Source organism: Polypterus senegalus, chromosome 2, assembly GCF_016835505.1.
Source record: "Polypterus senegalus isolate Bchr_013 chromosome 2, ASM1683550v1, whole genome shotgun sequence".
Classification (NCBI taxonomy): Eukaryota; Metazoa; Chordata; class Cladistia; order Polypteriformes; family Polypteridae; genus Polypterus; species Polypterus senegalus.
Genome location: NC_053155.1, coordinates 190239022 through 190266868, shown reverse-complemented (window position 1 = coordinate 190266868; position 27847 = coordinate 190239022). Strand labels below are relative to the sequence as shown.

At 37.0% G+C, this 27847-nt stretch overlaps 1 protein-coding gene across 1 annotated transcript in view; it reads right to left on the bottom strand.

The window, feature by feature from the left end:
• LOC120523614 (lanC-like protein 3) overlaps positions 1–27847 on the bottom strand; it is an 83061-nt gene that overhangs the window by 7323 nt on the left and 47891 nt on the right. Inside the window, exons 2-4 of the mRNA XM_039745068.1 lie at positions 11604–11727; positions 4369–4566; positions 607–814 (exon numbers count right to left, since the gene is read on the bottom strand). Coding sequence (XP_039601002.1) covers positions 607–814; positions 4369–4566; positions 11604–11727 — 530 coding nt within the window. The remainder of the gene's footprint in view (positions 1–606; positions 815–4368; positions 4567–11603; positions 11728–27847) is intronic.

Sequence of the window (27847 nt, the reverse complement as noted above, 5' to 3'; positions counted from 1 at the left end):
TGCTTGCATTTAACATGAGCAAAGTTATGACTGCGCATATTCCTACTACTGACAATTCACCAATCAAAAAAAAAAAAACAAACCTCACTACCTGCTCAGCTTTGACAGGTGAAAATAATAGTTTTAATTTTCCAGGCATATTGTATGTTGCGTGTGGAGTCATTAAATTAAATAAATGAAATAATTAAATGAATACATAAACAAATAAGCAACAAAAACATTTCATGACACATTTATTTATGCTCACATATTATTAATTTTATTTTTATATTGGCACATTTAAAAATACATGTATTTATTTGCACATTTATTATTTAATTTGGTTAGGAATAATCCTCCATTTTTTGTTTTTTCTGTCCACCCTGGCCATCGGACCTTACTGCTTTTCTATGTTAACTAATGTTGTCTTATTTTGTCTTTTATTTTTCTTTTCTTCATTATGTAAAGCACTTTGAGCTACTTTTTGTATGAAAATGTGCTATATAAATAAATGTTGTTGTTGTAAGATTGTCTGTATTTAATTACGAGCCAAAGAAATTATTCAGTCTTTCAATTAATCCATTATAAAGTCTTATTAATCAAGTTCAGAGTGGTGGGGGCACTTACCTTTGTGCCCTGTAGACGTATTTCGTATTTCCTGTTAATCTATACAAGAGTAGAAAAACATAGCCACTTCCAGCCACTCCATGGCAAATACCAGGACCTTTCTTCAGCAGTCCTTTCTGCCAGGCAAGCTCCCCACAACGAACACAGGTGTCCAGATACCTGGGTTTCTTGTTGATCAGGTAGGCTTTGGCAAAAAGGTAAGTAATACCTGGAAAATAAATAAAAAACCAAATGGATTATATGTATTTCAGGAGCTGAATGTACAAATGTTTACAATATTACTTCATAAGAAACAACTATAATCTTTAATGATGGCCTTCTCATGGCTGCAAAACTTAAATACACTGTTCTCAAAGAAACTTAATTCAATTTTTTTCTCTCTAAAACTCTAATCCATTATCTGTTAATAAAGTTCTATTGGTTAACATATATAAGACTATGATTTTCTTCCTTTATACTGTATTCTTAGATGACATTATTAAAGTACCAGTATTTAATTTCTAATTTCACTAAAGTGTGCTGGATGGATGCAAGGATATATAACACTCATATAGGCATATGGGAGGAAAACCCATTATGGAGAAAGGAAAACCCATCACAAAGTAAATTAACCAAATCTAACAACAAGAAAGAATCACTAAATGCCATTGTACCAACATGGATAAGCAGCCAGCAAGAGATGTTTTGCTGTTTAGGTTGCACAAGTGGTCTGGTGAAAGAAATAAGGATTTTATCATTCTGCTATGCATTCTGTTTCATTTCATTGTTTTTGTGGTGTTTTCATATTTTTTCATTCTACTGTAGAAATTTTGTGTTTTGCATTGCCCCTTTTATGACAATATTTGTATGGCTATGACAATTTTGTTTATAGTCACAGATTTTTGGCATGAAAATTCTAGTGGAGCTGTTGTTTATGTGTGCAGACTTTTCTAACTAAAAAAAGTACTTACCTAACTAATAAAATCTGTTTCTGTTTTGCTAATGACTAGTGAATGATTCAAGTTTATGCATCATTTATGCCAGCAAAAAAAAATCTATTAAACAATGGGATGCTGGTGCCTCGTCTATCTTCACTGGCATCTTAGACCACTGTGATACCTTTTGAATTTGTCATCATCTGATAAAATACAGCCACGTAGATATAAATTTTAAGCAAAAAGAAAACCCAGCCACCACCCACTGCTCAGAAAACTGTGTTAGCCATAAATTGCGTAACTGAAATGGCAACACCACAAGGTAAGAATCGGGTGACTATGAACTGAGAAAGGGCAAGTCACAATAACATGGAAAAAGAACTCACAGACAACGCACACCACTGTTTACTGTCACGGTGCCTGCTGCCAGTCATGTGATATGGGCACCACATGATATGTAGTGTCATCACATTGCACCTATTTAAGACACACTATCACACAGGATGCTCTTATAAAAATTCTATGCAACAATTACTAAAGACAGGGACAATTAAAAAAAAGCTAGTGTAGAGACTATGTTTCTCTCAGCTTTGGGTTTTGGCTCTGACAATCATTTTTACTGGGTCTTTTGGTCTTCTGTCACCTTCCTGTATTTTGCATAAGATTTCTCTCAATATTATTTATTCCTTCTATCTCCTAGTCTTTTGTTCTCTTGTTCTGTGTATTTGACCTGGTCCTTGGCAAGTGATTCATAACAGATATCAGCACAGTACATGGACTGTGTGAACAAGTTTTAGGCAGCATACATACAGGACCCTCCTAGGTTGTCACTGACACTGTAAGTGTTTCTGGGAATCAGAAGTAACCTCAGGGTGGGGTATTAAGCTGTTCCTTATCCAGATTTCTATTGAACCTAAAAGTAAGAAGGTGAGTTGTGGCAAAACTCAGCCATACCACCTTCACTTCAGAACAGGCAATCCACCAGAAGCTAAGCATGTTTGGAAGACCATCTAGAAAATGTCTGGGTTACTGACATAGGTGTTGGTTAGGCCATCAGGGGGCATATAACCTGTGGTCTTTGTTTGGATTCCAATGCCCTGGCTCCCTATGGTATGGTATGGGTATTTCTTGAAAATAGTAGGGTGTTTTTGGATGTCCTAACTAAATTTCCCATGACCTTGTTCATTCTGGCCCCCTAATCATCCCCTGTGCTTTACTGGCTAGCTAAATCTCTCACCCTCCACCAACTAATAAATGTGTGGTAAGTGTACTGGCACAAGAATGACTGCTGTCACATCATCCAGGTGGATGCTAAACATTGGTGGGGGTTGAAATGGTTCACCACTGTCTTTGAGTAGTTTAGAAAAAGATCTATATAAATATAAGTAAGTAAGTAAGTAAGTAAGTAAGTAAGTAATTAAAAGCTCAGCTACCAGGGAGGTATTTCAGTCAAACTGAGGTTAGCTTACCATAGTCACTATTTGGCATTCAAGATTCTGAATAAAGATCAGTTAAAACCTTTTGATTCATCTTTGTAATAGTGAGGAACTTTTTGCAATGGCCATTTCAGCCTTGTTTTTTTCTATCTATCGATCTCCTGTATTTTTGGTTGCTGTTTTGTTTCTGTTCCTCTGATCTTTATCTTTCGGTCTAATATCTTCCTATTGCAATCTTTCAGGATGAGCATTGTTTCCTAACAATACCAGTAGAGGCTGCAGCATTTAGTTTCTGCTCCTTGTTACTTTGAGTACTCTTATTGCATATGCCTTCCTGACACTTTTCTATCCAAAACATCAATTTTATATAAAAAGCTTGCTTTTGGGAATCATTATTATGGATTTGGGTAACACAGAGGTGCCTCGCCACAGTGTTTCTTGTGACTTCTTCTGAAGTATTTGTATTTCTTAAAAAACCCACATCATAAACTAACTAAACTAAACTGTGGATTTTTAATTAGTATACTTAGCTGTTTCTGTTTTTCTTTTTCTTACTTATGGTATGTGACAATGATACTTGTGACTGTTTTGATGGATGTCTTAAAAAATACTAACTACACTGCATTTTGCATTATCTTGAAATGAATCTTTACACAAAAAATTAATTTACATGAAACTTAGTAAACTCTGTGTTATTGGTTTAATAAAGAAAAAAAGCATCAATTTAAATTGTGCCCTGACCCTGTAGACTTCAAAAAATTAATTATTTGTTGTGCAAAGCCTTCCCTTAATATGTAGAAGAGTGGACAAAATCCCACTGCTTGAAATACTAATTAAGTATTAAGCTAATTCTTTAAGTACTTTAGGTGGTTCATGTGAACTAATCAATGGTGTGGTTTTTGCCTTTGCAGGATCACATGGCATCACAGGCTATTCCAGGAAGGTCAGGTAAAAGGGAGGAACCAACTCTAAATGGGACAGCAGTCAAAGTGGAGACAGGAAAATCATACCATCTCTACAAAGACTTTGATTTGAATCTAGTTCCCTGGAGCTACGAAGCAGCAGTGTTAAGTCCAGCACACCCAAACTAACAGAAATTGTGTTTGATTACTTTAGAATGCTAACTGCACAATTTCATGGATTTCAACAGCATAGGAAACACTGGAAACATGTCTTCCTGAATACTTAAGATGGGTGCAATGTCATGCAAAGTTGTATTTCAATGAAAATATTCAAATTGTTGAATCTTACTTCAGATTTTCTCAGCTTTACGTAGCAAACATTTTTTAGGTAATAAATGATCTACTGTACAGTATATTATTCAAGTTTTTTCACTGTAGTAAATAATGTTTGCAAGTGTGCTGTTACTATAAATTAATTCTTCCTTTGTTTTGCACACACTGTTCATTTACCTGGTGCTCCATGACACCAGTGAACCAACTCATTTTCCCTCTGGATTATCTCTCCCAGTTCTGCGGGCCAGTTACAGTTCTGCTCTTGGTTCATGAGGAAGTCCACACTCTGCCAAACTAGTTCACGGTCAACAGCTGGGAGGTATTCATTGTAAGACAACAACATCTGAAGAATGGAGGAAAGTCCATGAGCTGCACCTGTAAGGCATTGACACAGCTTGATTATTATTAATGAAAACCTGATGACCCTGAAAAACTGAATATCTGATGTTCTTTTCTAACATGCGAATATCGGTTAATTGTCCATTTTATTTCTTTGCCTGTTACCTCCATAAAACAGAGCCTGCTGCATTCTGAACATCACATTTAGACTTGGCATCTTCCAATATTTTTCTTTGTGAAGGGAAACAGAATATTTTTCATATTTGTAACTGAATGTTCAAAACACAATGGGCACCGGTGCATGCAGTGGCCACGTGATGCATAAATCTCTAAATATAAAAAATTGTATGCAAAGTGCATTATTAATCATATTAAGTACATCAAGTAACAAACAAGCAGAAAATGTCCAGTGACTCGTAAGTCGCATTGAAACAGTGAATCAAAATGCAAGTGATATAGCACAGATACTAATAAATTAAGCATAATAATTTCTCTATATTGAAACTTTACTGTTTATTTAAATATACTTTTAATGGAAAAAAATGGTGCCAATGCAGAGCAGAGCCATGTCAAGCAAGCAAAACAACACCTCCATAAACAGCATGCAAATTTAACAGATTTGATTGAGGCAATAAAATTTTCCAAAAATGGTATATTTTGAACTATAAATTAAAATAAACTAACAAAAAAGAGTTGTCATCATTCCATTTTTTTTTCAGAAATAGTGCAATTACGGTACAAAATCACATTATTTTTCATGCAAGGTGCCCCATTCACATCTCTTACTATAGCCATTGTGATGGAGTGAATCTTTATTCTTCCCAGTTGATTCATTGCTCCATGTGATGTATTCACTGAGAAGGAATGTTAGTTTTAGGAAGAATGAGAAGAAAATATATTCAAAACATGATCAGCCTGTCACCATAACAATTCTTAATTTAAGTGCACTGCAAAACCACTTCCTTCTGTTATGCTGATTAAGGTGTAACACATCTTGCATAATGGTACAATCATAACATTATATTGGGTAATAACAGCACCTTCTCCACTCCACAGGAGAACTCGCCATGCAGACCAATAGCTGCACAAATGTCCCCATTGGGGATGTAACACTGACAAGTTATGATACATGAGCCAAGCTGCGAAAAGAGGCAAATTACATAAGAAGCATATTAATTCTTTGTAATCCTCCTTGACTCAGGATTGCAATGAAGATTAATGAAGTGAAAGGTGAACAGGAGCTGAATGAGCACAGGAGGAGAACAGGAGAAGTGCAGAAGGCAGTGTGAGGAATGCTTCTCAAAGTTTCAGTTGACATTTTTTCTGGTACAGACAGAACATACAAATAGTTCCATGTATCAATAATAAGTTTCGCTTGTACTTCATGGGCTAGGCCTGGTATTCTTGCTATTATTTGGTATATTTTAAGTGGATTATAGTTATAGTGGTGTACAAGTCTCTGGGCTTGAAAGTGTACTTGCAATATGTACTTTGAACATAACTGAACAAGAGTAATATATTGTATATATTGGCACTTAAGAATGCCCACATTTTCTGTTTTTATGTCAGCTAAGCAAACATATTACTTTATTTGTATTTAAAACCTCTAAACTTTTGAAATTTTAAGTATTACATCTTTAACCTACTCCAGTAGGTCACATTGACTTACTACTGAATATCTAATCTCTATCCAAAGCTTTTATTAGTGCACTCACTATCTAAGCTAATATATCTATAGTAAAAATCTTCTCATGTGCACTGTGTTTTTGACAGACCCCTGGGGAAATTATGCAGTATGAGTCAAAAACTCTAAATTAACAATGAGGTTTATATCAGGATACAATGGGGAATAGGAGCAATAAAGAATCAGCTACCATAAGATTTCTTTTTTATAAGGTTTTTTCTCAATATTATAACTTGGGCTTCATAAATAACAGAAGAAAATACATACATAGACATTTTAAATTTCTAATGAAAGTTTAATAAAATGTTCAAATTAAAGTTAGTGTAAAAATTAGAAAAAAAAAGCCTCCTGGGTTAATACATTGGACCAAATGTAGTTATTGTTACAAGCTCAAATCTTAGATGATACATCGCTGGAAGTAAACATTTCAAAATTAAGCAAATGGTTTAGCATAAAAAATAAATAAACTAAACAAAATAGATTTCCATGAGCTGTGTAGAAGTTTGTGAGATTTGTTAGGAAACAAAGTAGACTCAAAGTAATACTGCATACTCAAGACTCAAATTTTGGTACAGAATTTGCCATGCATTGGTGGACATTATAATTATGGTCCCAGATGTTATTTCCTATTTTAATATTTATCCTACATCCTCAGGAGAGTGATAAGCAAATTTACTGCCCACTACTCGCCCTTTAGTGACACTTTTCATTTTATAATTACTAAGGACTGTGGGAAAAACATGGTGCTTCTAGATTAAACTTGCACTGTTTCTGGTTTGAGAAGACATGCAAGCAAGAATTTCATTGCATGGTGTACACTACGTACACATGACAATATTTTAGCTGAACTTAATAATTTGGACAACATTCAAATTCCACAACATATCCCAGCCTGGAACCGAACTCTGCTTATTCAGTATTGGGCTGTGAGAAAACTTTGTCTCTTGACAACCTAAACAGTATTACTGATACCTCTACACAACATCATTGTGTTGACAGTTATGAGGAAAATTGGGATCAAGATTCAATGGAAGAAGGAATACCAGCCACACCAGTGTTTATTTATTGCATTGTCAGCTTTACTGACAGTCTAAATACTGTATGTGCCATACACAATGATTGAAACACAGGTATCTGTTTTATTTATTTAATGCACTTTTATCCTTTGTTATTATTAAATGCCTAAATAAACAACAGTGTAAAGATCTTAAACCATGTAAACATTATGTTTGAGTGGATTTGGCATCAGAGACCACAAGTCACATTTTCTATTAATGTTGGGCAACACTTGCAATTGCAATTACACAAAGGCTCATTTATACACATTCGTCATGGTTAGAAGGGCAATAACATGTCATAATTAGAACTGAAGGCAGTACTCAAAGTCCTCCTTCATTTCTTCTGTGGTTGAGATTTCTGTTGCAACTACTGTAAGTGCAGGAAGGAATGGACTGGCATCCAATTCTGGTAGGATAATGGATGGAGCACAAGAATGGAGACACAACCCGAATGGGATAGTTTTCTGTTTCTGTTCCAGTCAGGATGATCAAATAATAGATGGACAAAGGATGAGAACACTTTTTGAACAATCGTCCCCCAGCACGAGAGGTTGCAGTGCTCCCCTGGCTAGAGCTTGGGTACTGTAGTATGGAAGAAGGACCCTGCGGGGTTCCTTGGGCACCACGGGGGTTGCTGTGAGGAATGGTCTCCCCATGTTGGGGAGCTTCTGAATGACCTGGAAGTGCTTCTGGCATACAATGCTGTTGCACCAGAAGTGCTACTGGGACCAACAGTAAAGGAGCCGCTCTGCATTATCCAGCTGAGTCAGAGTCAGGAGGCAGAGGGCAAAACTTACATGGAGAAGGAGAAGGAGTACATTGTTGGATTGTTAAAAAGCCTCTGAACATGTCCCTGGGTAATAAGTACCTTTAATTTTATCCCAAAACAGCATTTGGTGGAGTTGTGTCTGGTGTTCAGGGTTCAGTGACATCCCCTTGTGGTCACACCAATATGCTAATCCATAGGTTGTAAGGGGTAGTTTATACTTGAATTATGTATACTTATACTACAGTGCCTTTATTACTTTAATTATTTTTCCAATATTTATATATATTTCCAGAAATCCTGATCTTTATTATGTTAACTTGTGAAGGAAATAATTTATGTAGACATTATATACATGATAGTCATCCTGAATGAGAGTTGCCACTCAGATAAGAAAGGTTCAGGTCTTTCTTTCTTGGTAGTAATGCCCTTGTAGTTCCTACATTCAGGCCTGAAATACTTTCTTTTGAAGATGGGATAAATGATACCTCTACTGCATTTATCTCAAGCCGTTTCTTTCATTTAGACACGATAAAATATCTGCTTCAGGCATTCAACACATCAGAGGTCATCTTATTTTAATATTTCTGCATTGATTTTACAAAACTAAATTCCTCTTTACTGATTACAGCTATTGATTTATTTTCAGTTGTTTTCTTATAGTTGATTGACTCACTTTTAACTGTACTTGCAACCTCTGTTATCAGGCCCTGCAGGGAAGCAATAAGATTTAGGTGGGAGCTAAAATGGTCCTTCCATTTTCCATACCTGCTGTTGGTCAGCTGCAGAATTTGATGTTTAAAATTTTCTACTTAGCCAAACACAGCCTGAGTAGGTTCGCAAACATGTTGTGGTAATGAGAAGTGGCTCTACCTTGGTTAGGCTTCAAGTTATTTTTTGTTTAACCCAGCTTTGCTTCTCTGTGCATGGCTATTTCATCTTTACTGAAGATTTTATATATTTCTGCTTGATTGTTATATAAGATTTCCTGCTGTTGGTCTGCAGAAAATTATGGATCTAGACAAATTCATTATTTTTGCCATTATTTTTACTAGACAGACACTGTTATCCCAGTCAACTTACAACATTTGAGAGATACAATTGGTTACATGCATTTTTTTCCCCAATTGCACCACAGGCAGGAAAAGTGGCTTGCTCATGGTCACACTATGTCAGTAGCAGGATCTGAACCCACAACCTCAGGGTTTGAGGTCTAAGGTCCAAAACACTATGCTGCACTGCCATGTATTTCAGGATCCAGTGTCTTGGGAACAGCACTTCTGATTTCTTCACAGCTGATCCACTCTTAACAATATAAAAACATATGATACATAATTTTTTGAAGTTGATTGTTTTATATCCTGTACCGTATGTCACATGGACAGCAGCATTCTTACTTACACTTATGCACAGGGTGGCAAAATGAATAGCATTGCTGCCTCATGACTCCAGTGTTCGGAGTTCAATTCGCTCAGCCAGTTATTGTTTGTGTGGAGTATATACTTTCTTTCCTACTACATCCCTAAAGATGTATGTGAAATTAGCCAATTGTGGGTGTAAGTGGAACATCATGATCACTTTTAGTCCTGTGATCTTTGCCTAAACTATTAGGCATACTGGAGACTTGCTGTGAAACTACACTCAGTGCAGTTTCATCCATCCCTCAAAAATCAAAGGGTATTTCTGTCTTGTGATTGAATGTTTAATTTACTGGTCAAAAGTAGTTACCATTTTGAGAGTGGGTACATCGTCAGAGATTATGAGCACTGTACAGAGATGATGACACCATAGGGACTGTACACAGCAAGGGCACCAAGCTGGTAAAATACCAAGGTAATTTCATACTGTTAAAGTACTGACCTTGGGCTAAGCCAGAAATATGTAGTCCGCTATGACATCAACCATTTGTGATAATTGAAATGAAAGAATATCAACAATGAAAAGGTCAACATTAGCAAAAGAACCTACTGTACGTGCAGGAATAAAATGATCCCCAGGATCTGCTTTATCCTGGTACAGCGCAACCTATGACCAATGAAATAAAGAACAACAAGATGAACATCATGGGACTTGCAAGACTTCAGATGATGTAACTAAGCTACATCCAGGCTGGACAATTATACCTTCCTACAGTCAAGATAACTTATACAGCAACCTTGCTTCCAAGACAGGAACTTGTAATACTGTAAATGTCAAATAAACAGCAAACACCACATATGATACTCAAAATTATTGCTTTTTGCTGGTAATGTCCATTGTATAGGTGTCTGCTCTAAGGAGGTGAGTCACCCTAGGTCAGATACAAAGCAACATTACTAGGTTTTGCTTGAAGACACACTCAAACTGACAAGTCAAACCAATGAGACTTTTTCATAATTCAATTCTCCTCCAGAAACAACCAATAAGAGATTGGTCCCTACAGGCTCAGAGCTCTTAAAAATATTACTGAGGTAAGACTCAGTGGCTATTTTTGATTCTGGCATAAATTAAATTCAAGAATCAAAGTAATGGTAAAAGAAAACAGATATTGATGATTGTGTGTTCAAAACGTACAATTAGAACTCCCACCATCTTGCGTCTGCATCATTAGTAACAGCACCAAGGTTTCTAGTGACAAGAAGTGATTCAGAGCTACATTACTACATTCAAGCTTCTGAAAACTGAACACCCAGTGAATGAGAACAGTAACACAGCTAGCTGTAATGTAATGAAGTGCAGGGAGGAAAAACATTTGGGGGTGGCAGTGAGTGTTAGCATAGAAAAAGCTGCATGTGATTTACAAAAATGGAAATGGATTACCAGTTGGCTCAGTCTAGCTTGTCACTCTCTACTCACTTAACTGTTATAAAAAGAGTCAAGACTTGAAGGTTTCCAAATATACTACTATATGCTATTTACCCTAAACAGTTTAATCCATCATTAGAGATAACACATTCCATGTATAAAGGGCCATATTGCCATCTTTCTGTGTAGGGGCCCTGATTTGATTTAAGACTTATGTAAAGCTTTATTTTTTTTTCCCTAAGTCAGTGTTTTCACGATTTTTGCCTAAGGATTTTAGCTTTATTCCATTGTCCACAAACATGCTCTTGCATTGACTGCTGACTTTAAATTTCCTGGTGTGAATATTCAACTGAAGTCATATTTGTTTCATTACATTTAGTCAAAGGCTCTGTTCCTTCCAATAATGCCCCAGCCTGATATAAATTTAAATAAATAAAAAAAATTGACAGGTAAATATGTACCGGAATATAGAAGAAAATATTTTTACTTCATTCACACTACTAACTAATTCTGTTCTTGATTCTGTTCAGGTAATTTATACACTTACTACATTGTATTTTAACATTTTTTCCATCTCTTTCAGTCTTTTCTTATAACTAATATCTGATTTATCTTTGTTTGCCATTTTTGCATCTGTTCTAACTATTATTATTTTAATCTGCAGTCATGTTGGTTATATATTATACTGCACGTTCTTTGACAGTCAGCTTTTTTTCTTGAAAAGTAATAAATAAACTCAAGTAAACATAAGAGATAACAAACATGCTGAAGTAATTCTTACCCAGGTATTCAGTGCCATAGTAGGAATACATGAGGGGAAAAGGCTTTCTTTTCTTCTTTGCATATTGCATTCCACTTTCAATAATTGCCTGACAGATAGCTTTGATCTGATCAGGACTTAAAACCTGTAAGAAAGACAATATGAACACATTTAACCAGGAAATAATTAAGACAGCCATCTATAAACTTAGATTGCTTAATTTCAAAAAACATATTGTAAATAAAGGCATTACGACTAGAGCTCTAGCGATTCCTGCCACATCACCCAAACTCCCAAGTCTGTAAACCTAGCAACCCTGAACTGGATTAGGCAGGCTGGATAATAGATGAATTGATACATAAAAGCAGTAAGACCAAAAGCTTTTCAAAACATACACTAATTGTGAAGAAAAGTGCCACAGGGTGAAACTTCAAAAGCACTTTGCCATATCTGTATTTAATTCTTTGCAAGCACCATCGTTATAATAAAAGAAAAATAAAAGTCACATGTTCACTTACCGGTTTATTCCCGCGGTGCACACGGTTAGCGGTGGCGTGTTGCCAGGTTTAGGGAGGACGGGGTAGCACGTGTTTTTATTTGAAGGGACACTGAGTGGAGACGCATGCCTGCTGACTGTCGTACGTGGTCCCGGTGCTCTTCTGGTGCGACTGTGGTGTTTAGTACAGTGATCCCTCCTTGATCGCGGGGGTTGCGTTCCAGAACCCCCCGCAAAAGGTGAAAATCCGCAAAGTAAAAACCATACGTTTATATTGTTATTTTTATATTGACACGCTTGGGTCACAGATTTGCACAGAAACACAGGAGGTTGTAGAGACAGGGACTTTAAAACACTGCAAACAAACATTTGTCTCTTTTTCAAAAGTTCTGTGCTCCATGACAGAGATGACAGTTCCGTCTCACAATTAAAAGAATGCAAACATATCTTCCTCTTAAAAGGAGTGTGCGTCAGGAGCAGAGAATGTCAGAGAGAGAGAGAGACAGAGAGAGAAAAGCAAACAATCAAAAATCAATAGGTGCTTTTACGTATGCAAAGCACCGCCCGACAAAGCAGCTGCAAGGAAGGGAGCAATGCGAAGGTAGTCTTTCAGCATTTTTTAGAGGAGCGTCCATATCCTCTAGGCCAGTGTGCGAACAGCCCCTCTGCTCACACCCCCTCCGTCATGAGAAGAGAATGTCAGAGAGAGAAAAGCAAACAATCAAAAATCAATAGGTGCCGTTCAACCTTTTAAGTATGTGAAGCACCGAGTGGGAAGCATATCGTATAACATTGAGGAGTTTTATTTAATACATAATATCTGCTCTGATTGGGTAACTTCTCACTTTTCAGCCATCCGCCAATAGCGTCCCTTGTATGAAATCAACTGGGCAAACCAACTGAGGAAGCATGTACCATAAATTAAAAGACCCATTCTCCGCAGAAATCCGTGAACCAGCAAAAAATCCGTGGTATATATTTAGATATGCTTACATATAAAATCTGCGAGGGAGTGAAGCCGTGAAATTCGAAGCGCGATATAGCACGGGATCACTGTAATTGCGGTGCTGTCCAGGAAGTAACTAGCGTATGATTGCCCCGGGTATACCACACAGACGTGGTACAGAGGGCAACAGAGAGACATCAACTCATGTGCGCGTATGTGCAGTGCAACCCATAGACATATATAGATAGATGCCGCATTCACTGTGTTGCCCAGTCGACATGATATTTCAGTGCATCCACCATATTGCGAGTGGCAAAAGTGCCATTTAAACTAATACAGGTAGACGTGGAAATGGGTTTTTCTGATGAAAAAACAATAACGATTAAAACAGTACCGTTTACATACAACAGATTTTGGCGAACCATTTAAATGCAATCATTTATATCCATTTATACACTAATAATGGCAATTATTAAATAATAATAATATTATAAAATAATTCCTCCCATATAAGTAACATTTCTCGGACTGCCTTCTTCCATCTCTGAAACATTTCTAGACTTCGTCCTGTTCTTATGCAACACAGTACTAAAGTATTGGTTAATGCCCGAGTCACCTAACGTATAGATTACTGTAATGGTATTCTATCTGTCATCCCATAAAAACATATCCATCGCTTACAATTCATTCAAAATTCTGCTGCCAGGATAGTAACCTGCTGTTCTAAATCCACTGAACATACTACATCTATTCTCTCTCAACTTCACTGGCTCCCTGTTCACTACTGAATACAATACAAAATACTGCTCTTAACATTTAAAGCTCTCCATAGTCTTGCTCGCCCCTACCTCACTGATCTTCTATAGACTTACACTCCCTCTCGCTCACTCAGATCCTGTAATTTGAGAGTATTCAGTCTGGCAATATGGTGCAGCCTTAGTTTGTGGAAGACAGACACAACTAAAGACATGCATAAAATGATGGTTGTCAATTTCAAACTGTGTTTCCTTAAGGTGCTCCTTGAGAAAAAACACATCATCTGAACCAATCTCAGCCCAAACAAACTGATTGAACAAAGATACACTGATAGCTTGCCCTAATGTCGACTGTCGGATAACACACTCAGCTACTTTGACCACCTTGACTGTACCCTCAAAAGGAACCATCAGACATCCTTTGCTTTTTAATGTAAGCAAGTGGTAGCGTTGAACATATGATGCCGGTATAGCATCTGTTACCAAACTAGCACTGGACACATCACAGGGCAGCTTTCTCAAAATCCTGTCTAAGGGCTACCTCCCACTGCTTCCTGAGGTAGATTTGTTTGGGAAACCTTCAGAGTTTGAGAAATGTTAACAGCTAACAACAATCTACAGTACATAGTGCAGAAGAATATACTGAATTAAGTCTAATGGAATGGCTGATATGATTTTAATATTAAGTATTAACATAAAAATAGTGTGAAAACAGTAGTGAGAGAGAAAGAGAGAAAGTAACATTTAGTGGGGAAACTGTACGCCGTAGCAAAAACATAAAGAGCACACAGACATAGTGAAATCCAGTAAAAACAAAGTTCAGCCTAAAACAGAAATAGGCAGCCCAGAAATAAATGTACGATATACTCAGCATAACATGTCCATTAACCCTAAAGAAATCTTGTCCCTACACCAATATATACTTGCAGTACATGTGTCATGCATAAATGAATGAGAAAAAAAGTAAGAAATTATTGATCTGTCCTTCAGTGCTTTTATTTACACCTTGTATCCCATGACCACAGTGGAGATTTTAGTGATTTTATTTATTGAAAGTTCTTTTACTTTCTCTATTCGTATATTTCTGTAAAGTCATAAATCCTTTGCACCTACATCAAAGTTAAACATCTTTTTCATGTGATGTTTCCATTATTTGTTCACTCCTATATATTTGAAAATGGGAAGTGAGCTATATACAAATCAATTAAACTACAAAATATTGCAATATTATATATTATTGTAAGAGAGAGAGAACAAATGGAAATGCATGATTTAAAGACTGAAACAGCTGCATTAGGTCTGTCAGTACAGATAGAAAAGGAATGGAATTAAAGAGCGCAATCTGAACAACTGTTATCCAAGGTTATTATTTGCATTGGATGCAGCCTAAAAGCCATAGTCATGTTAGTCAAGCTATCAAAGAAAATCTCCCATTTTCATCGGGTTGTCATTTAGAACAGCTGTGAGTTGCTTCTTTTTCTCCCAGATTCCACTGCTTTGCACAAGCACTTTTCCTGTACAGTACATATACATGATATACAGGAATTGACTATGGTTACTGTCATCTGCTTCAAACAAAGACAGCAAATGTCATAACAACAGTGCAGGTAAAATTAATAATGCATTATGTCTTAAGCAATAATTTGATCTTATTACATTAATGATTGTGTGACCTTGAGCATTCTGTACTCAATTTGGAAGGAGGCTTTGTATTTCAGTACACATGCTGTCTATTCTTTTGCAATTTACATTTCCCAAACTGTTTGACATTTGTAGCATAAACCCCTAAACCTCTGTTTAATTATAATGCTTGTCATATGAGCAGGTAAGATTGATGCATTGTTATGCAACACAAAGGAAAAGAGTGAGGGACTTACTGTATGTCAAAGTAGGGAAGTAGGAAGTTAGGTCTGTTTTCAAAGGATTATTAGTGAACAGGTAAGCTTTGTGATCATTTTCAGTGTGGTACATTTTTAATGTCAAATTTAACAGTTGAAGGCAGATAACTAACTTTGACTAAGCAAGCCCTGTCATCTCTCTCCTACACACATTTTAAATAGCCTTCTTAAGGTCTTCTACTCTGTCAGGATTGTGCAGTGTTAGGCTCTTTGCATGCTGTCATTATTTTTGAGATTGTCCCATTTAACACTTGAATACTTTTGGAATTCTAACAAGTATGTAACAAGTATGTTAGTTTAAGAAATTTAAACCAGGAGGAATTCAATATGTGTGTGCTCAGAATTTGATCTATGATTGTTGTTCTTGATTTTCCCAACAGCTTACAATATATACAATGGACTTGCTTTATTGAATTAGGTGTCTTCCATTTTTAAATGGCTGAAACTTTAGCTTGGTGCATACAGAGCATATAATTAATAATTTTACAGCCTAATAAAATTACAGAATTATTGAGAAAGAAGAAAAAGGTAAACAAAACTAGTTCCTAAAGTCCAAATTCATAAAAGTGTGGGTCTACTATATTGGAAAAACAAAAATATTGATGACCCAAAACCAAAATAAAATCTTTAGGTGAATATGGTCTAATTAAGAAGTTGTAACCAGAACGTATTAGCCCTAAGCAATTATGAAAGTTTTGTTTCATCTACTATTTTGGATATTCCAATAATGCACAGCCATCTTAAATAGCGATCACATGAATGTTCTGCCAGTGTTGGTAAATGGCAAAAGCTAAAAAAAGGAACAGACCAAGAAAAGCGGACAGGAGATTCATACACAAAAATTAAAGAGCGAGTTTGTCAAAAACCCCAAACATCAAACACCCAAAACACTACATAAGACATGTCAAAAATATGCTTACAAAGACTATTAGTTACTTGAAATATTCACACCACAAAGATTCACTACAACAAGATTATAATGTGAAAAAATAGAAGATTGAATAAAATGAAACCAATGCAATCAATGAGCATAGAAACCACAAAAATGAATTTTACACATTAAAAACAATTTTAAATCATGGCAATGGTTGGCAACGGGCATTGTAGCCACAAACAACTAGCATAAAAAGGTAATGAAAATTAATTCTGAAGTGAAAAAATAATGGTTTCAATATCATAATGATAAAAATAATCAACAACTGGAAAAAGAGTAATTTGTATAATACAGGTTGATGACCCATAATCTGAAATTCATCAACATGACGCCGAAAATTCCACAACTGACCTCACTTGCCCATGTGGGGCTCTGAGCTAAGGTTCCCGCTATTTTTTTTTTGTACTGATTAGCAGATGTAAATAACACATAAGCTGGTACTTACAGTTTATATCTGATTACTTCAATTCTACTTTGAATTTTCAGGTGGCACACAAACATACAAATAGAGAGCGGGGGGTTCAGTGGAGCAGTGGGTGCATTAGCAAAAGGTGAAAAGTGTGATAGCAAGAAGGGAAGGGAATGGTGCAATTCAAAAGTGCTACATGGCACAGCTTAGTGGGGACATAAGCTATGGCTCTCTATTGGTGTCGTCACCGCCATACCTGCGTGCAGTACTCTGTGTTTTTTTGCTTATTCTCTGTATACAGTTACCTTTTTATTTAAATCATAGCATTGTAGGTGGAGACTGAAAGCTTGCCTTTGTTGTTGCTGTTGTTTAACAGCAGACACAGGTATTCCGCTGATGCTGTTGTGCACAAACTGGGTTTCATGCACAAAATCATTAAAAATGTATAAAATTAACCTTAATCTATGTGTATAAATTGTATATGAAAAATAAATACATTTCATGCTTACACTTACATTTCAAAATATTTCAAAATCTGAAAATATCTAAAAATTTAAATACTTGTGGTCACAGGCATTACAATATTTCAAAGTTAATGAAATTGGTATAGAAGAGTGAAGAAAGCCAAGCCACTCCATCAGTATTTATAACTAAAAGTGTCATGATTATTTCTGGATTGCAGACAAGTGAGACTGGCATCATGTGAGCACTTTGGTTCATAGTGTTGGTACCTAGTAGGCACAGCAGTATTAAATTGGCACAGATACAAATACAGAAATTAATAGGTAGGTGACTTCGACCCCACCCCAAGTAACATAGTGTTAACTCACTTTTTCAAAACATTAATTTTGTCCAGTTTACCAGCTCAAAAGAGAATATACACAGGCATATAACCTGGTCCATTTTGCGCAGTGCGATGTTCTATTTCTGCCATGCAAACAACCTACTTCATTCTTGGAAGACATATTGACAATTCACAGTCCTTGTGTTATGAGTGAGTTCAAGAGAGCCATAAAGGCAACAACAAAGATGGGAGCCATAACAGAATACATAACGAGAGAGCAGTGGCGGTTTTTGATATGGGCGACATCTTGGGCATCGGCAAAATTTTAAATTTTTTTTTTTTTGGGCGCTCCCATGCTGCCCCGACATCATGCCAGCGCATTTTTGGGATTGCATGGGCACTGATTGGTTTTCTATTGCCCATTTGCGGGGAGTAAGGGCACCCTCCATTTGCGAGGTGTGCTTGGTGCTTGCAGAAAAGGGAGGAGAGGGGTGCCGGGGAATTCTCTGGCTGACTGGCGCGGCATCTAATAACCAGCTCGCGAAATAAAACAAAATAAAAACAAACAAACAAACAAATGCAAAAGCACCAGACATTATGATATAGACTTATAATTTGCACCAATGTGTTTTCTAAATTCTATCACACCCATATATTAGGGAAGTGAGCGCGAGGGTCAACGGTGCGCCTGCTTGCTGCTGCTGCTGTCTGTGCTGAAGTCTCACACACAGCCTGTTGAAAAGGGAGGCGGGCGGGGTGCTTCCAAAAAAGCACATTTCATTCATAATATTGTCAATCCAAGCCCATTATGTCACAATTAATTTTTCCTGGGTTGTACGAAATCGCAGAAATCGTTACATGGGCGCTCCTTGTGCGAGCAGCATAGAGCAGAGAGTACAGCAAACAAGAACAATACATCCTCCTGTGTGAACCTGACTCCAGCTCAATGCCTGTGCTCTCTCTATTCTTTATCACAGGTTAGTAAATTCACCATAATTGGAGTGCACATTACAGGCTTTAAAACGGTAAAATATCGTCAATGAGATTTTGAACATGTTGATAAAATAATTTGAGTTAGTAAGAGTTTTTTGTATGGATATATATGTTTGCGTGCTAACTTACTAATGCAAATGGCTCGCGTAGTGGAGAGTGGTAGGCGGGGAAAGTTAACCCGAAATAATAAACTGACTGCAGCTCTGAGAGAAAAGGTTTATGTAGTTGTTACTGACCTGGTGAACTGATGACTGGAGATGGGACTAAAGTGAAAATTCTTTACAATATAAGGAACTATTTCGGCGCTGTATAAATGTAAAATTTGATTTTCTCTCTGTTAGACATTACATTTCCAATAGTTTGTTTTATTGCACTGTATTTTTTCATTGTTTATTAGTATGCTGGGGGAGAGCAGAGAGGGGGGCAGGGGGCAGAGGGTGTTCAAGAGGGCACCAAACAGGCTAGGACCGCCCCCGCGAGAGAGAGACAGAGATAGAGAGTAATATTAGTATAAAGTTAAACTGTATTATATGTATGAAATAATAACAAAATCTAGGAGCTTGGAATGTAAACTGGAGAATGACTTGGTGTATGCGCATTAGTTGTGTTAGGGTCGAGTGGATTAGTTACTACACTGGATAGAAATAGACTCAGACATATTTAGTTAGGCCCAGGGAGCAGAGTCGGGTTATTTCTGTTTGATGATTAGCTACTTTGAGATCTTCCTTCCACTAAAGGTTTTTTTTTTGTTTAAGTATTACTTGTATTAATTGTATTACTTTTTAATAAAGAACTACACAGAGGTAATCGTTGTTACAATATATTTAATTTTACTTTTAATTATATTAAACAATTTCAGGAAGTTTAAGGAAGTTTTTAAATTTTATTTTCTGGTTTACTTAATTAAAATGTGTAGTTAGAAAAACAAGAGGGTCTTGAACAGGACATCTAAAGGCATTTGTTTTTTTAACAGCACAACTGTGAAATAAATTAAATATATAGTACTTAATGGTGTGTACTTTATCAAAAACAAATACAGAGATATGAAGCTTAGAAAATATTGGAAAACATCCACTAGATCTATGGTATTTGAAACTGTTTCAATGTTTTAAATAGAAAGCGTAAGATCACTCATCACAATTGAATAACTCCAAATGCCTGCACAGTTGGAATATCCATCTCACACGACAGCCCACACTTAAAATAGTCTGTGCCTTCAAGACTAGTAGAAAACAAAAATTATATGCACATGGAGAACAAACACAGCTTACTATTTAATGCAACTGTTTACAGTTGCCTGAACATACAGTGAGAAACAATTACTCCACAGGTGTTACTGAGCCATGCTTTTCTGCCACTGTGAACTGCAGAGTTAATAGCAATTGATAGCTCTCAAAAAAAAAGAAGAATTCTTCACATGTATTACTCACAATTTTTTTTTTTTTGAGTTTGCCTTTCTCTTTACAAACCAGCATGCAATAAAGCAAAGAGCAGACATGACCCAGGTAGTCTACTTTCAACACACATAATCAAACAGACTGCAGAGACAACTGTATAATTTATATTCTTATTGTCCCTGATAGAAAGGGAACGCTACCGTATGTTGTTGGATTTCTGTTCACTAATCAGACAGTATTGGATGACACAGGTTTTTTTTTCTTTTCAATGAGTGAAGGCTCATTTTATATAAACTTGGTAATAGCTCTCTTTAACCATATTGAAAGTTTGTATATAACAGCACAATGCTGACAACCCTTAATTTCCAGGAATTAAAGTTTAATTTGTCTGAATCTAAACAAAAGTGAGGTGTTACCTTTGACAATGACTAAACCTTTAGAGTTCACTTTTCCAGATGACCTAAGAAAGGCTTGTGCCACTTAGCAAAATAGCATAATTAATGCAGTTTCCTTTAAACAATATATATATAGAAACAGTAGTCTGCATTTATTTAGTTTTCAGTGTTCATTAATTCAGTGTTTATTGTTATTTGGGTCATTTAATTACTACCCAATGGAACATTAATTTCTCCATCTACAAATCAATGTTCAGTATCCACTTATTCCAATACAGGGCTGCTCAGAAACTGAAATTAGGGAAGGAGGATTGTAAGTTGCTTTATTAAGTATGTAGTAGAAAGTGTGGACAAATTCAGCAATATAAAGTACAGAACCCTCGTCAGGATGAACTTGTTTTAGAAAATCAATCCAATACCTTTCTGAAAAGAGTTTTCTTTAGAGTTTTGTTACTATCATACTTTTAAACTGCATTTTAAGACTATAATTAAGGGTGCCCAAACAACCACTCAGATGTAAACAGTTACTGTATACCCATCCATCCATATTCGTATCTCGTTTGTCCAAGGCACAGTAAACAGAAGGTTGGAACCTATCCCAACATTCATTAGGCACAAGGCAGGAACAACACCTGGACCAGTCACCAACCCATCACTGTGTGAACACCAGGAACACCAGGATGAGGTGGTGGTTCCTGGACTAGAGGTATTTTTAGGGCCCTACCCTACACAAAATACTCTGAGTGCTATAAACATCAACCTCAAGGTCTCAGAGTCACAAAAAGTAAAGTAAATAATAACTTCAGAATTTTATCTTTAAAATGAATGGCAAATTATGAGAGGCAAAGTATGCTATATCAAAGTCTCTATACAGTACTGTGTTTAAACAGCCATTACTGTACATATGACAAGTAACCTAATAATAATCGCAAAGCAAAGTTTGAAAAGTCAACTACAGAACCCTATTGCAAATGCCTACAAAAGCAGAAGTATGAAATACTACATAATGCCTTTCTGTATATTAACACAGGCACATGATTGTTTTTCAAAATTGTATTGTTCTGAGATGACTAAAATCCAGTTTCCAAACCAGATCACTCCCAATTAATGTCAAGAGTCAAATGATTCAGTTCTTCCTGACCCACTGTGGATCTGAGCTAATGCTTCATCTGTCTGAGCTTGGAGAACGATCGCCCATCACTTGCATTTGTGACAAGAAATGTTGGGTAAAGCTTAAAAGCGATATCTGTAATTGTAAAAATATCCATGAGTTTGACGAATGGAAAGCATAAAGGGAAGCATTTGTTAACTATGCTGGATCAATTTTTGTGGACAAAAAGTGACCTGAGTGGTAAAGCAGTAGCTACAAATAAAATACAAAAAAATGAAGAAAAAGTATCAATAAATAAATAAATACATATATATATACATACATATACAGTATATATATACAGTATATATACATATATACATATCTATCTATTATACAAAAAAATCTTGGGTCGAAAAGTGATCATTTTGGAGAGACACTTTGACATCACACAAGACTAGACATTACAACCTTAGGAAGCAAGACCCCTGAGACGGTGACTTTCGCACATCATGCCCTACTTACAAAAAATTTAAAACAAGTTCACGGACATCTAACCTTACACCTTCATGTGCTCCCGGCTCTTAAAAATGTTATACATTCTAAATGGCACGTGAACGACTAAGCGAAGAAGAAAGAGCAGCACGTCGAAAAAGCGTTGGAGAGAAAAGTAGGCAAAAAAGGATGCACAAGAGAACAATAATAATCGTTTTGCAAATTCAGACAATAGGGAAAGTAATAATCAGCCCAGACCAAGTGGAATTGAAAAGCTCGTAGGTCAAATCCGGGTCAGAAATTAAAGATTTAGGTGTGATACACATGCAGAGCAGGTTAAAGATTGTAAAAGCAGTGGAAATCAAAAAGCTCAAAAAAACGTTGGCACGATACACATGCAGAGCAAGTTAAAGAATATGAAACTAGGAAAATTCTAAAGTATCAAAAAAAGATAATAAAGATCGCATTAGCTCAAACAAACAGAAATTATTACTTGGTGAAATAATGGAACAGCAAAAACAGATTGAATATATGGACATAGGTGATATGTCAGAATTATGTAGATATTGTTAGGGTTTAAAGTTTAAGTCGGAGGCTTGTAGATCAGCTAATTCCTGTTGACATCAGGGAAAAGTGGTGTTTCTTCCCAATGAAGAGGCGTATCTGTGAGAATTAAAAGATTTGTTGTTTGGTGAAAGTGAAATCCACAAACACTACAGGCAAAATATCAGACTCTACAATAATCTTTTCGCATTTGCATCATTCAATGCTCAAAACGTAGATTTACACGATTCAGGACCATACTCTATGAGAATCTGTGGTCCCACAACAATTAAAGCTATGAGAAGTTTAATTTCGAAGATACCACAATTCGGGCAGGTGTATATTTATGATAATGGAGAAGCGATGCAACATAGAATCAGAACGGTGTTCAGTCAGATCAGAGCATACATTTACATGATCGAATTTCAAAAATGTGGTTTACCTCACATGCATTTATTGGTTACTTTGCAAAATAAATTATTAACTGCTGATGATGTAGATCGGGTTGTCTGTGCTGAAATTCAAAACAGAGAGACCTATCCTGAATTACGGTACAAAGTCATTAAATGCATGTCTCACAGACCACATTTAAAAGATTCAGTATGTTGGGACTCAAAAGAGAAAAAGTGTTAAAAGAAATTTCCTAAAGCGTTCATTCAATCAACAGATATGACTAAGGTTGACTTCCCTGATTATCGCCGAAGAGATAATCGTCACGAACAACACACTTATCACGCAAAGAAAAATGGTAAAATTGTGAAGGTCGATAACTCAAAGATTTTCATATTAATGTCGAGTATTATGCATCGGTTATGAGTATTAAGTACATTTACAAGTACATTCATAAAGGGCATGATAGAGTATGCATAGTTTTATCTAAAGAACAGTCTCAGGATGACGTTCAAGCATACAGTCGGCCCTCATTTATCACGGTTAATCAGTTCCAGACTCTACCACAATAAATTAATTTCCGCAAAGTATGATTCTTTATTTACAAATCTAATATTTTCGCAGTTAGAGCATATAAAACCTGTTTATGACCTTATAAATATGTTTTTTAACATTATTAGAGCCCACTAGAGATGAAATAACACCCTTTAGTCACCATTAAACTTGTATTACCCAATATATTAGACAAAATAAGAGAAAATAAGACATATTAGACATTACAAAATCATATTATTATTATTGTACATTTAATTACACACACACAGTTCTTTCACACAACCACTAACCTATGAAAATAGTGCAACTTGTTCGAAGATGAAGCGATGAAGATGAAGAGATGTACAGTGATCCCTCCTCGATCGCGGGGGCTGCGTTTATATCGTTATTTTTATATTGACACGCTTGGGTCACAGATTTGCACGGAAATACAGGACGTTGTAGAAACAGGGACTTTAAAACACTGCAAACAAACATTTGTCTCTTTTTCAAAAGTTTAAACTGTGCTCCATGACAAGACAGAGATGACAGTTCCGTCTCACAATTAAAAGAATGCAAACATATCTTCTTCTTCAAAAGAGTGTGCATCAGAAGCAGAGAATGTCAGAGAGAGAGAGAGACAGAGAGAGAGAAAAGCAATCAATCAAAAATCAATAGGGCTGTTCGGGCTTTTAAGTATGCGAAGCACCGCCCGACAAAGCAGCTGCAAGGAAGGGAGCAATGTGAAGGTAGTCTTTCAGCATTTTTTAGAAGAGCATCCGTATCCTCTAGGCCAGTGTGCGAACACCCCCTCTGCTCACACCCCTTCTGTCAGGAGCAGAGAATGTCAGAGAGAGTGAGAGAGACAGAGACAAGCAAACAATCAAAAATCAATACGTGTTGTTCTGGCTTTTAAGTATGCGAAACACCACCCCGGAAGCATATCTTATATCATTGAGCTTTATTTAATATGTAATACGTGCTCTGATTGGGTAGCTTCTCAGCCATCCGCCAATAGCGTCCCTTGTACGAAATCAACTGGGCAAACCAACTGAGGAAGCATGCACCATAAATTAAAAGACCCATTGTCTGCAGAAATCTGCAAACCAGCGAAAAATCTGTGATATATATTAGATATGCTTACATATAAAATCTGCAATAGAGTGAAGCCGCGAAAGTCGAAGCTCGATATAGTGAGGGATCACTGTATTTAGATACTCAGTACGTCAGTGCAATGAAAAGCGGGTGGCATTTAATGGAATTGTCAATGCACGGACGAAGTCATTCTGTTGAATTATTACCAATTCATTTACCAGGTCAGAATATGATTCAATTTAAAAAGGGTGAAAAACAAACAAAAATATAAATACAATATTAATAATTTTTTAAAAATTATTAAAACAGACATAAATGTAAAAGCATACACATATGCACAAATATTCCTTCAACATTATACTTGGCACAAAAAAAAAGTAGTTTGTATATGTACAGTGCATCCGGAAAGTATTCACAGCGCATCACTTTTTCAACATTTTTTTATGTTACAGCTTTATTCCAAAATGGATTAAATTCATTTTTTTCCTCAGAATTCTACACACAACACCCCATAATGACAATGAGAAAAAAGTTTACTTGAGGTTTTTGCAAATTTATTAAAAATAAAAAAATTGAGAAAGCACACGTACATAAGTATTCACAGCCTTTGCCATGAAGCTCAAAATTGAGCTCAGGTGCATCCTGTTTCCCCTGATCATCCTTAAGATGTTTCTGCAGCTTAATTGGAGTCCACCTGTGGCAAATTCAGTTGATTGGACATGATTTGGAAAGGCACACACCTGTCTATATAAGGTCCCACAGTTGACAGGTCATGTCAGAGCACAAACCAAGCATGAAGTCAAAGGAATTGTCTGTAGACCTCCGAGACAGGATTGTCTAGAGGCACAAATCTGGGGAAGGTTACAGAAAAAATTCTGCTGCTTTGAAGGTCCCAATGAGCATAGTGGCCACCATCATCCGTAAGTGGAAGAAGTTCAAAACCACCAGGACTCATCCTAGAGCTGGCCAGCCATCTAAACTGAGCGATTGGGGGAGAAGGGCCTTAGTCAGGTAGGCGACCAAGAACCCGATTGTCACTCTGTCAGAGCTCCAGAGGTCCTCTGTGGAGAGAGGAGAATCTTCCAGAAGGACAACCATCTCTGCAGCAATCCACCAATTAGGCCTGTATAGTAGAGTGGCCAGACGGAAGCCACTCCTTAGTAAAAGGCACATGGCAGCCTGCCTGGAGTTTGCCAAAAGGCACCTGAAGGACTCTCAGACCATGAGAAACAAAATTCTCTGGTCTGATGAGACAAAGATTGAACTCTTTGGTGTGAATGCCAGGCGTCACGTTTGAAGGAAACCAGGCACCGCTCATCACCAGGCCAATACCATCCCTACAGTGAAGCATGGTGGTAGCAGCATCATGCTGTGGTGATGTTTTTCAGCGGCAGGAACTGGGAGACTAGTCAGGAATAAGGGTAAAGATGACTGCAGCAATGTACAGAGACATCCTGGATGAAGACCTGCTCCAGAGCGTTCTTGACCTCAGACTGGGGCGAACGGTTCATCTTTCAGCAGGACAACGACCCTAAGCACACAGCCAAGATATCAAAGGAGTGGCTTCAGGACAGCTCCGTGAATGTCCTTGAGTGGCCCAGCCAGAGCCCAGACTTGACTCCGATTGAATATCTCTGGAGAGATCTTAAAATGGCTGTGCACCGACGCTTCCCATTCAACCTGATGGTGCTTGAGAGGTGCTGCAAAGAGGAATGGGCGAAACTGGCCAAGGATAGATGTGCCAAGCTTGTGGCATCATATTCAAAAAGACTTGAGGCTGTAATTGCTGCCAAAGGTGCATCGACAAAGTATTGAGCAAATGCTGTGAATACTTATGTGCATGTGATTTCTCAGTTTTTATTTTTAATAAATTTGCAAAAACCTCAAGTAAACATTTTTCCCGTTGTCATTATGGGGTGTTGTGTGTAGAATTCTGAGGAAAAAAATGAATTGAATCCATTTCGGAATAAGGCTGTAACATAACAAAATGTGGAAACAGTGATGCGCTGTGAATACTTTCAGGATGCACTGTATATATGTATGTATATTTATGTTTGTCATCCCGGCCAATACCCCCAGGCCTCCAGATGGAGACCTCCCTGCAGCATAGAGGTGCCCCGAAGGCCCAGCACAGCCCTGCTGGATACCATGGGGGTCGCTAGAGGTTGCTGCAGGGAGGAACAAGGAGTATTTTCCCTACAACCCGGAAGTGCGTCCTAGTCACGTGGACAGAGGAAATGACGTGCTTCCGGGTTGAAGAAAAAGGAGTTTTTTTCTGACCCGGAAGTGTTCCTAGTAACATAGACAGAGAGAGCGAAACACTTCCGGGTCAAGGACTATAAAGGATTGTGGGAAACCCAGAGGGTTGAACTGAGCTGGGTGGAAGGGTGGCAATGCGTCTGGGAGTGAGGATTGTGATTATTGAGTATTGTATTGGTATTTATGAGTATTGTGGAGAGGATGGTGCTTTGTGCACTATTTATAATAATATAGTCAACTATTGGACTTTTACCTGGAGTCTGGCGTTTGGTCTGAGGGTTTGTCACAATATATGTACTATATATGTATATGTCTATGTGTATATGTACAGTGGTGTGAAAAACTATTTGCCCCCTTCCTGATTTCTTATTCTTTTGCATGTTTGTCACACAAAATGTTTCTAATCATCAGACACATTTAACCATTACTCAAATATAACACAAGTAAACACAAAATGCAGTTTTTAAATGATGGTTTTTATTATTTAAGGAGAAAAAAAATCCAAACCTACATGGTACCTTTATGAAAAAATAATTGGCCCCTGAACCTAATAACTGGTTGGGCCACCCTTAGCCGAAATAACTGCAATCAAGCATTTGCGATAACTTGTAGTGAGTCTTTTACAGAAGTCTGGAGGAATTTTGGCCCACTCATCTTTGCAGAATTGTTGTAATTCAGCTTTATTTGAGGGTTTTCTAGCATGAACCGCCTTTTTAAGGTCATGCCATAGCATCTCAATTGGATTCAGGTCAGGACTTTGACTAGGCCACTCAAAGTCTTCATTTTGTTTTTCTTCAGCCATTCAGAGGTGGATTTGCTGGTGTGTTTTGGGTCATTGTCCTGTTGCAGCAT